Source organism: Heterocephalus glaber, unplaced genomic scaffold (assembly GCF_053883595.1).
Source record: "Heterocephalus glaber isolate CG9 unplaced genomic scaffold, H.glaber_assembly_v1.0 deba00001472, whole genome shotgun sequence".
Classification (NCBI taxonomy): Eukaryota; Metazoa; Chordata; class Mammalia; order Rodentia; family Bathyergidae; genus Heterocephalus; species Heterocephalus glaber.
In genome coordinates this window covers 4,589,489-4,601,513 of record NW_028258315.1, presented here as the reverse complement: position 1 = coordinate 4,601,513, position 12,025 = coordinate 4,589,489, and the positions used below count along the sequence as shown (strand labels likewise).

Sequence of the window (12,025 nt, the reverse complement as noted above, 5' to 3'; positions counted from 1 at the left end):
TATTCTGTGGTGCTGAGGCGTCCTTCCCGGAGTCATGTACTTATTCATACGATTAGCTTTGGTTTACTCAGATTTGTTCTTTGTATCACATTGTCACGGGAAAGGGAATGTGTGTAGTTTTCACCCCCACTTATCTCATGGAGCTATAGGAAGAGATGCATCTGGCTGTACAAAATTGCGCTCTCACAATCTAAATGTATGCCAGCCAGAAAAAAAAATCCACTTTTTCTTCTTTTAATGATGACTGATCTGAACGGGCCGAGGCGGCTTGCTCTCAGCAGGGCCTGCCTCTTCCCCTCCGTTCTTTAACGCCCTCAGAGTTACAGGCAGAGCTAGAACTCCAGCCTACAGGGATGGAGTACTGGGACCTAGGGCGTTGCCGGGCAACAGAGGGGACGTTGCCGGGCGACCAGGAGGCGTTGCCAGGCGACTGGGAGGGGGTGGGGGAGTGCGTGGATCTGCAGCCCGGCCCGGCTGCCCGGCCGCTGCCCGTCAGTTCCCTACCCCGCTGGCAGGGGCTGGGGTGGCTGCACCTTCAGAGAGGACCCGGGAGGACACGTGGGCGGGCGCCCAGGGTAAGCGAGGCCACCACAGGCTGCCCCAGGCCGGGGCCCCCACGGAGCCGAGCCTCCGCCTGGGGGGGGCAGGCCACGCGCCCCCCAGACCCCTGCCCCTGACACCCTTAACGCGCCCACGGTGGCCTGTCTGCAGGGCCCTCCAGGTGCGGTGGCTGTTTCGGGACAGAGCCCTGGAAGCAGTGGTGGCACGGCAGAGCGCCTACTCAGCAGCCTCTCTCCTCCTGCAGTTTTTACAGAGAAACTGGCAACAAGTTCACCCTAAGTCACTAACTTGCCCAGGCTGGCCATGAATGTGAGACCCTCCTGCTTCAGCCCCTCAGAGTGCTGGGATCACAGGCATGAGCCTGTGTGCCCGCCCGGCTTCCTCTTGCATTTTTCAATCCTTCTGTGAATACGTCTTGGTTCACAAACTCCCTGAACCATGTCTGTACTTCCCATTTCTTCAAAATATGCCTTTCCCTCAAGGAGACCATAAAACGATTGCAAATGGTTAGCAAACATCCTGATGCTTCAGTGGCTTTCATTTGTGAGTCTTTTCGGACAGCTATACCTTAGTCCCATGGTTGCTTGGTTTAAAAATCTTACAGTTCTCCAATATTTTTTACCTTGGACAGTGGCGGGGCTTGTGGACACCAGGTTGGGTTGGTGTGGACAACACTGCCTGACCCAGGGGCCGGGCTGGGTCGCTGGCGCGCTTGGCCTTGTGCCTGAGGCCAGCCCTGCTTGCTGGCGATGCTGCCCCGAGCCAGTGCGATCCCACCGAGCTCTGGAGCCGGCCCTCCTGCCTGCTTCTGTACCAGTGTCGCACCGCACTCACCCTCATATCCTTACAGGGCCTCAGGGACTCAGAGGAGCAGCTGCGGCAGGATGGGGAGGAGAGCCCGTGCGTCTCAGGAGGTAGGCAGGCTTCCCGCGACCCGAGCGGCCCGCTGCAGCCCCTGGCCGGCCGCTGTGTCCCACTGCCCTGTCCTGAGCAGCGTGCATTGAGTTTTCTCCTTGCCACATCTGGGTGAGCAAATGGAAAATTTGCATTTCTTTTAACAAAAGGAGTTAGTTGGCTTCCTTCCAAATCTCAAAACATTGCTAACTGCAACTGAATTTTGTGAAAGACACTAGCTAACCAGGAAATGCCCACCTTTTTTATTTCCTTAAATGTATGTTGTGAAAAATTTTGATAAGGTAGATGACAGGCCAAAAAAAGATAATTCCTAACCCTTGGGAAATTTGCAAACTAGCCAACTTCCTCTTTGGCTGACCCTCCATACCAGTCCACACGTGTGTTTGTGTGGCCTTCCTTGTGTAAATAGTCTTATCATCTTCCCTTTCCTGGTTTAATAGAAAGGTATTTCTCTCACAAGTGCATTTCTCACACTAGTGTCCCAGGATCACAAGACTGAAAGAAGCTTCACATCCATGGGGAGGTTTTTAAAATACAAATATCTAGTGCTAGTTCTCTGAGGTATCTCCATACTGATTTCCACAGTGGTTGCACCAGTCTGCACTCCCACCAGCAGTGGAGCAGGGTTCCTCTTTCCCCACAGCCCCGCCAGCATTTGTTATTGGTTGATTTCTTGATAGCAGCCATTCTTTATGGGGTGAGGTGGAATCTCAGTGTTGTTTTCATCTGCACCTCTTGAATGACCAGCGATGTTGAACATTTTTTCATATGTTTATTTGCTGCTTTTACTTCTTTGTCTGAGAAATATCTGTTCATTTCAGATGCCCATTTTTGAATTGGGTCTTTGAATTTGGGGGGTCTAATTTTTTTCAATTCTTTATATATTCTAGATAGTAGTCCTTTGTCTGAGGGACAGCTGCTAAACATTTTTTCCCACATTGTAGGTTGTCTTTTAGCTCTGTTGGTGGTTTCTCTTGCAGTGCAGAAGATTTTTAATAAGATGAGATCCCAGTTGTTGATTCTTTCTGCTAGTTCCCATGCTGCTGAGGTTTTGTTCATGAAGTCTTTTCCTATGCCAATGTCTTCAAGAGTTCTACCTGACTTATCTTCCAGCAAGTTTAATGTTTCTGTCTCAATATTTAGATCTTTAATCCACTTTGATCTTAGTTTAGTGCATGGTGATAGATATGGGTCTAGTTTTAATCTTTGGCAGATTGAAATCCAGTTTTTCCAGCACCATTTATTAAATAGGCTATCTTTCCTCCAGCGAGGGTATTTGGCTCCTTTATCGAAGATGAGATGGCTGAGTGTGTCTGGCGTTGTTTCTGCATCTTCTAATCTATTCCACTGATCCTCGGGTCTGTTTCTTTGCCAGTACCATGCTGTTTTTATCACAGTAGCTTTGACCCAGCTATTCCCCTGCTGGGGATCTTCCCAAAAGAATTAAAAGAATCATACCACAGCAATATATGTGCACCCATGTTACAGCAGCACAGTTTGTAATAGCTAAAGCTTGGAAACAGCCCAACTGCTCATCAACTGGAAACTGGATAAAGATGATGTGGGGTTTTTTTAAAATGGAGTACTACTCAGCCATAAAGAATGAGAAATTAGAGACATTTATAGCTAAATGGATGCATATTGAGGCCATGCTCACAAGTGAAATAAACAGGACACACATGTGTAAATACTGAATAGCTTCTCTAGTGTGAGAAACTGCAAGTGTAAATAAGGACTAAAATGATTAAAACAAATAATTGATAATTTGAAATAGGAAGAAAAGGTCCAAAGGGGTAGGGGTGAAGGGAGGGGAAGGGGAAAGGAAAGGAGGGAAAGGAAAAATTATGAGAAAAGAAAAAAATGGAAACAAAGTCTCTGTATATAGGGAAGGGTGGAGGGGGTGAAGGGCGCACAGGTATTGCAGAAAAAAATAGGAACCAGGATACATCAGGTCCAGGTACAAGCAACCAATGATAAATGTAAACGTATTGTATACCTAAAATGGACCAATTAAGAATTTAAGGGAAAAAAATACAAACATCTAGGGTTCATCCTTCTCCTACTGAAATCAGAACCTGAAGGGTTTTCCTACTATTTTTTCCATAAGTGCTGGGAGCAGAGGGCCCCAGATGCTAAGGAAGCTTTCTACCTCGGAGCCTCACTCTCAACTGTTGTTTTTTAAAAGCTCTCTGAGTGATTCTTATGTGGAGATTAGGCCTCATATATATTATCCCAGAGAGCAGAAAATTAGGCATTTGATTTATCAAAAACCTTCAGAGGAAGATAATCGGCAGCCTCCTTTCCTGCATTCAAACATCATTCCTCTTCATGGATAAATTAAATCCTCATGTCGTAGAGAAGCCTATTTCTCCCCATTCCGCCTTAGTGTGGAGACACTGCTCAATAATACCTATCACTGCACTTTCTTAGAGATTCATTTACGAAGCTATGTTCTCATTTGAGATAGAAAATAACCAAGTTCGTTCCTAAAAAATTACTATCTTCCAAACGAATCACCTTAACACTTTCTCTTCCAGAATAAAGTATTACGAGCATCCCCTGCACATACCCCATAGCACGGAGCAGAAATGCTCAGTATTTATTAGTACCTCTCCCTTTCCTTTTGTTTTAAGCTTCTTTTTGACTATTTCCTGAGCATTTCTCAGCATCTGCTATCCAGGATGAGTAGTAGTAGGCTGGTTAGAGCTGAATATAATGCAAGGATTTGAGGTTTCCTTGGTTGTTGGAAAGATTTTGTAGGGTTTTAGATCTGGTCCTCTGAGACAGAAAACCTGGGTACTGTGCCTCTGTGTGCCAGAGACACACTGAACAGGACATTCTGTTATATGTTAAAATCAGCTTTAGAAGCCTGTGTGTCATTACTTTTAACAAAACAAGAATGGAAAGATGTTACTGTGAAAGCCTGTCCAGTTCCTGAAGGACAGGTGTTACCGTGCTGGTGATGGTTTGTTACAAGGAAACTGCAGGTTCCTCCAAGTGCTGATTATGTCCCTGCAGGACGGCAACGGGTTCGTTAAATTTTGTGCATTTTGTCTTACTTTACCCAAAGAACATGTAAAATTGTGTATTTCAGCTTTTAAATTTTTTTCATGTTAAGTTTATCCTAAAACAATATTGTTTTAGAATTTATCTCACTGGAATTTGGATTCAGAAGTACCTGCTCCTGAGAGTAAAAACCTCCCTCCCGGAAGGAATAGCACTGCAGGTGATAAGAAGCCCTGGATAAGTATACTTCTACTGGACCAACGACTCATACTAAAGGTGATTGTTTTAAATAACAGCTGCTTTGTGTAACTATTAATCATCATTTTTATTCACATCCTTTCAGGCAAAATTGAAAAGGTAAGGATATTGTGCTTTAAATAAGTCACCAGAACCTGTTTAAAAATTATATACATGTTCTTTAAATTTTTTCTCCTGCAAACTCAAAATTGTATTTCTGTAGAGTTCATCAAGTCAAAGCCTTAACTATTTCACAAGGCTGCAAATTGGTCATTAATATTTTGCTACATTATTTTTCCATGTAACAATAGTATAATTGAAAAGTGACATTGTAGTAAATACAGTGTTTTCTTGCTTGGGGAAGTAGCCTCAGCCTTTAAGATGTCCTGAAGCAGGTGAAATGGTCACTATCCTGTTTTGAAGTAGTATAAATTTAATGTTTTCACATACCATTTTTGATCAAAATATTAAACACTATAAAGTAAAGGTAATATTAATGATATCTAGCTAAGGTTCATTAGTTAAATGTTGTTATTCATAATAGAATTTGCTAATTTCTGCTGAAATCATTAAAAATTATTTCTACATGCCTAAGGAGAGTGCACTGGACTTTGCTATGTATCCTTGGTTAGGACAAGAACTGTACATTCTTAGAACGTGAGGGGGGCACACGGATGTATTTCAAAGTCTTCTGCTGCGTTATAGAACCGTTTGGAGATCCCGGTGGTGCAGCTAGGACTGAGTGTGTCAGCGCGTGCTCCCAGGGCAGCACAAGCGAGATCCTCTTCATCGTATGCAAAGCATTGCTTTCTTGAAAACATTCACACAGCTCCTAAAACATTGTCCGTGGTTTTTCTGTTATTAGAATAGTAAACAAGGGATATTTCAGTTATGGAGTGACCCTTTTAATGAAAGTGGCATGGAGACCAGGTGAGAAATTTTTTGTAATTCTCTAAATTATTGAAATAAAGTTCAATGTAGGTGAGTTAATTACTTGAAATACAAGGACCAAAACTAAGCACACAATAAAAAGTGTTGTGTGTGAATAGTGGGAAACTGAAGTAGCTGCAGACACAAGAGAGCCAGTGTCTGGGGGAGAGGGGGAGTTGACGATCCCCTCACAAGGAAGGCTCTCGGGGTGGGCTTGTACTTCTTGTTGAAAGGAAAAGGAAATCTTAATGTTTGAACATTTAAAAAATTATTACCCTAAAATACACATTGCCGTCAGTCCTCTTCAAAACATTCCCCCGTGCATCGAACACACGTCTCATCATTCTTGCCACTTTCTGCAGCAGCTCTCGAGGTCCTCTTTCATGTGTTATAAGGTGCGACAGAAGATACAGAGGGTGCTGCTACCCAGCGCCACGCAGTGGAAAGGCAGACTCCTAAAAACAGGAGAGTGGGGCCCCATCCACCGTACTCGGCAGTTCTGGCACCACGTGACTTCTGACTCTTCCCCAAGGTCAGAATGGCCATGAAACGTACACGTTTGAATCAGTTCAGTACACCGAGGAAGCCACGACCATGCAATTAAAAACACACATGAAAGAGGACTTCCAGAACCGCTGCAGAAAGTGGCAAGAATAAAAGGATAGATGTGCTAGAGGCAAAGGCGAGTATTTCTGAGGGAGATGGATGTCAGTGTGTCTTTTACTGCAATAATTTTCTTATACCTTCACTGTACTTTTCAATCACATCATATAATAGGAAAAGTACTATTTCACATGCAGGAACTATTTGAATTCCTTAAATGGGTGAACACATTTAACTCTCTCACCAACCTTACAGTGTAAGTATGGTTGTCAGTAACCCTGCTGTACAGATGAGGACTCCATGACGTGGTGCCAAGTAAGTAACTTGCCCAACTGGGATGCAAAAATAGCTTGGTTTATGCTCATAGTTACCAGCGTATATTGCTTCTCAAACCTTCACTGGGATTGGATCCTTATATTTTGGTTCTTAAATTTCAATTGTACATTAGAGTCAGCTAGACTGTTTAAAAATGCAGGTTACTGGTATTCAGAAATTTCCTTTTACTGAACACTGTGCTGTGTCACTTGTACAGTGAGTTAGTCAATGGACAGCCTCTGTTCCATTCCTTTTTTTCTCCAGTTGTACCAACAAAGTGGTTCGCTTGCTAGCACCTGTGTCCTGGTCAGAGGATTTTACCTCCACAAGGCCCAGAATAAAGCTCCCCTTATGCTGAAATTCAGGGGAAACCAAGAAGTGCTAAAGAGAATTATGGTGAGCCCTCCTGTCCTAAGCGGGTATTGGTGCTGGGGAGACAGGAAACCCTGCTTTTATGAGAAGGAACTTAGCTGGGAACAAGGATTTCAAGGAAAGAGGTCAAAAGAATTCTATCATAGGGCCGGGGATTTAGCTCAGTGGTTCCGCCACCTGGATCACAAGCGGAAGGTCCCGAGTTTGATTCCCAGTACCAAAAAAAAAAACAAAAAGAATTCTATCATAGCAGGGAAGGAGTGAGCATCAATTGAAGCAGGAAAAGGCAGTGGTTGGGATCACAGCCATGAGATGTCACCACCTAGTTCAAGTCCCAGCTCCACCACTAGATTTGTGAGCTCAGGCCACTCTGTACCTCAGTGTCCTTATCTGTAGAAGGTGGAAAATACAAGAGCCCATTTCCTGGGGGTTACTGTGAGGGCTAAGCAGAACTATGTGTTTGATAGGAATTCACCGTTAATACTGGAGAGGCTCCATGATGGTGCAGACATGGAAGTCTGGTATCGGTGAAATATCTTATTAAAAATGTTCTCCTCGATACATGATCAACAAGAGAGTAAAAGTAATGCTAACTTCCATGTAGTGTTGAACACCTCACAAAGTGCACGCACACGACACTGTCCTGTCTCAAAGACCACCGAGTGCTGTGATCATTTCTGGTTCGCTGACTCAGTAGTGGCAGAGGCATTTAGACCTGGGCCTCTCACCCAGATTTCGTGCTCTTTACTCTACCTCATGGGCTTGTGTCTCTTAGAAATTGTAGATATAGCGTTTTTCCTGTGGTCGTCCAAAGACAAGGCAATATCCCTAGTATTTAGCTAAATGAATACATTTATCACTTTCTGTAAAATGAAATATTTTTCAAAACCCTAGATTCCTTTATCTTTATTACAAGGTGGCCTTAAAAGAAGCAAGAGATACTGAAACTACATGCAATTAAATGCACCAAATCTTTCACTTTCTAGTTATCTTAAAAAAAAAAACACAACACACTAGAAACTCACTAATCTATGGCCTGCCTTTTTGCATTTTTCAGTATAATTTGTGATTTCAGTATTTAAATATAATACAAGTATTATTCCTAAAATAAAAGATCACTGTTAGAAGAAAATTACCAGTGACTATATCTGGGATTGCTAGACACGGTTTACTATCTTTGTTATAATAATTTTGAAAATGCAAAAGAGTTAACAGAAACCTTGGTTAAGTAACCTAACTACATTCTTTCAAAGTTTCCTTTTATCCAATTCTGGGTCAATAAGCATTTCACTGTAATTTCAGCTTGAGATGGACAGCCTGAGTCTCAGGCACCCTAATCTCACGCACACTATAGGCAAAGAGATGCAATACTGGCCACTTTTGGCCTAGTAGCTATTCATGGAGTGGGCTGTTTTTAAGGCTCATCATCTAGTGAGTTGTTTGTGCAAAGGATGCCCAATTAACATTTTAATCTATATCTGAATTTATATAATTGTATATAATTTAGCATATTTGGAATTTAACATGTCTGTCACAGATCCTATCTATCATCCATCTGTCTACCATTGGGAAGTAAACATTAACCAACTTTGGTAGTTTACTCATTCGTATCATTGAATAGCACCTTAATTCTAGTCTACAAACCACTCATCAATTACATTATTTTTTAAAGGGCATTCAAAAAATCTTCAGTGGAAACTGGCTTTAATGTAACCAGTAATTCCACACAGCTCTGCACTCTGAAACACTCTTTAGCCAGCACCCTAGTTGATGCGCAAGGTGGTTCTCAGGCTGGACCGCCGGTGCCAGGTTTCTGCTGGCCCTATGCTGACAGGGACTTTCTTAAGGGCAGAAACGAGCTTCAGACTAATTCATGTTCCACCACAGAAAACAACAATGAAGAAACTTTACCTGCTCCAGTTTGTAATCTGAGATATGGAAACAGCAGTGTGGAAGAAAATTTAACAGATGGAAGTAATTTATCAGAGAATGAGAAGGCAAATGACACCTTACTCAGCTATTTTAAGAAGATGGACATGAATTTAAAGCCAGAAACAATAGACAACGTTGAGGAATCTTTCACTGAGGAACCCACCGAAGCATTTCTATATCCTGATTTTCTTCCCTCTCCCTTTGATACTCTGGACTTGCACAAATTGGCCCTCTCAAAATGTGAAAATTGGAAAGCAACAGTGGAACCTCTAGACAGCTCCACAGAGCACTTGATCACTTGTCTACTGGAACTGGAAAGATCACAACACACGACTATACAGAAAGAGAGGCAGAGGCTACAGATGCTGCCCTGTGCTTTAGCTGTTTCCGAAGCACTCTCCTCCTCCAAAGCTGTGTTGAGGGTGAGACAGCCAACACGTGCTGACTCTTTGAGTCTTCAGACATCAAGTGTAGATAAAAGTCGAGAAAAGGCAAAAGCCAATTCTGGTTCTGGTAAGCTTGAAATAAATGCTTCAAGATGGAATTGGAGCAATGCCAGCAAATATAAATGGAACCCTAGAACACCATCTCGAAAAAGTCCATCCACCGCAAAACAACTGACTGCAAATTAGGATACTAAGAACCCCAGAAGTCCCATCTTAAACCCACGTCAAGAGCTCTCACCCAAGCCTAGCACCTCCCAAACATGTCAGTCACTGGTTAAAATGGTCTCGAGACAATGCCTGCCACCGAGGTCTCTAATACCAGTTTCATCTATAGCCTTGTCTTTTCTGAAAATCTCAAGGAAAAACCTAAGACTCCAAGGACCAGAAAGAAATTCCACCAAAGAATGGTACTACTGAAGAGACCGTTCTATATTCAGAAGCTAAACTATTTGTCACCTTCCTTTATAGGTATGGGTAAGTGCTCATTCATTGACCAAAAATAACCTTCATACACTGGATGTGAGCAGATCCATTCTAAGAAGCCTAGCTAAAATGTGGTGCATTCTGAGATACAGGCATTAAAGACAAAAACCGCACACACAATTGCTTGGCATGAGTTCATTCACTGCTGCAACGTCTCTACAGGGGCTTCTACACTGACATTCAGACAACCCTTTGGACCTATGTTTTGCAGAGATGTTTTACTTAGTAAACCAAACTATTCAGATGATTTTCGGTATAATTCCATTGTCAATAAATGGTGTAACTGATTTACTGCTGTTTTATGTTCAATGATACGGTCATATAAGGTTAAAGTCAATTCTATCAGTAACACTCTTCAGTTCTTCACCTTGGACACCTCCCCTTCCCCTCTCCCTCCATCTGCCACCCTGAGCTTTCGACATTTTCTTGTCCCCTTAAAACTTAAAAGTTGCTGTCTCCACAAATGAATACACAAGATCCTCTAAATTCTCTTAAATCCTTTTCCTCAGGCCCTTTGTCAGATACAATGAAACTTCAGTTCTCTTTTGAATCCAACTACAGGTTTTGGCATGAAATAACGTGTTTCCACTCAGACCTAATAGTTTAAAAATGCTGAGGGAGGGCGGGGGATTTAGCTCAGTGGTTCCTTCTGCCTGCCTTGCAAACACAAGGTCCTGAGTTCGATCCCTGGTTTCAAAAAAACAAAAGTTGAGGGAAATACTGAGTCAAGTAAGCACATCCGGAGAGCAGGCAAACCTCATGCTGCTGTTTTTCCCCAAGGCTGTACATTACTGCCTGAATCCTGGTTAACCGAAGGCCAGACAGCTGACTGGTGAAAAGAGAAGACCACACAACTGACAAATTTTATTCCACCTAAGAGTCAGGGAAACAAAGGCATGAGTCTTAATTTCCATCAGGCTTACTGAAACAGAATTTTTGGGAGAAATGAAAATAAACACAAATGATTTTAATGCAGGTCGTTCTTTGCTCACACTTTGAAAAATACAGACAATGTAACCAAAGGTTTGAATATTTTGGGGTATATGTGCTTTGGTTTGGGGTGGATGACTGAATTCCAATCACACAATTAGACATTACCCAAGGGACCAAAGGCCTCTCCAACCCAACACGGTGTGACCAAGACTTTCTGTGTCATCCTCCCAGATGAGATGGAGTATCTTGGGTTCGGGAAGTAATTCAAATAAATGTTAAAGCGAGCAAATGTAGCTTGTTTCCTTTTTACCTTTAGTGAGAGAGTAAGACTTAGTTTCCTTTGAAGCAGGGGTCACAGGAAGTGTACTTAGCTTTCAGGTTAACTTCAAAAGAACTTTCTGGAAATGTATCAACACAATAGAAAATAAGGTCAATTGGTCAGGCTCCCTTAAGACAATGAGTCTCAGTCCAAGGTGGTAGACTACCCCTTTCAGAGCTACACTACCAAACTGGACTTGCATTTCCACTCAAGTCCCACAGTGACCTGCTTTGGTTCCTGTCAACCATCTTTTTTTTTTTTTTCCGGTACCAGGGATCAAACCTGGGACCTTGTGTTTGCGAGGCAGGGGGTGGAACCACTGAGCTAAATCCCCGGCTCAACCATCTTTCTTCTCATTCCCACAATTCCCTATAATCTGAGTCCTGAACGCTATTTTTTTTTTTATGATGCTTGTTATAAATAACACACTCTGAATCCAAATTAACTTACCCTCATTTCAAGTTCATACTGGTTACAGCTTCGCGACAGCCTTTTCAGGATGTTGACATAGATACAGAAGATGGACTGCTCAGTGGAATGGTTTTTACCAAGTGAACACTATTTTTGACCAGCCCTATGTATTCACTCTCATTTCTACCTTACCTGAATTTTATTCCCTCAACGTTAGGGTCATACTTATGTAATTTTATAAGAACTCCAGGATGGGGCACGTTTACACCTGGTCTTGCTAGGTAATTGGTACTCTTTGATTGGCAAATGGACTTTTCCATCACTGGGATTATGTGTGTCAATGGTTATACGCACTGACCGAATCTGAATTCAGCTCTTCATTAATAACTCAAACACTGCCCATCATTTCCTTAACTCTGCTTCACTTGCCTGATTTGTAAAGCAGGTGGAATTCTTTTTCCCATGTGATCACAGGAGGATTAAGTGACTGTGGGTAAACAGTGCCCAACCTACAGCAAATATTCGAAAACACAGGGAAGGGAAACGACAATGACGCAGGAGG

At 42.6% G+C, this 12,025-nt stretch overlaps 1 protein-coding gene across 1 annotated transcript; it reads left to right on the top strand.

Annotated features, from left to right (window-relative positions):
* Positions 1–353: 353 nt before the first annotated feature.
* Positions 354–9,992, top strand: Fam217a (family with sequence similarity 217 member A). The gene is given in 9 exon segments (XM_021260843.2): positions 354–491; positions 1,412–1,475; positions 4,495–4,505; positions 4,621–4,702; positions 4,826–4,839; positions 5,425–5,493; positions 5,585–5,649; positions 8,612–9,660; positions 9,663–9,992. Coding segments are annotated over 9 exon segments (1,650 nt in total). The 3' UTR covers positions 9,821–9,992.
* The last annotated feature ends 2,033 nt before the right edge of the window (positions 9,993–12,025 follow it).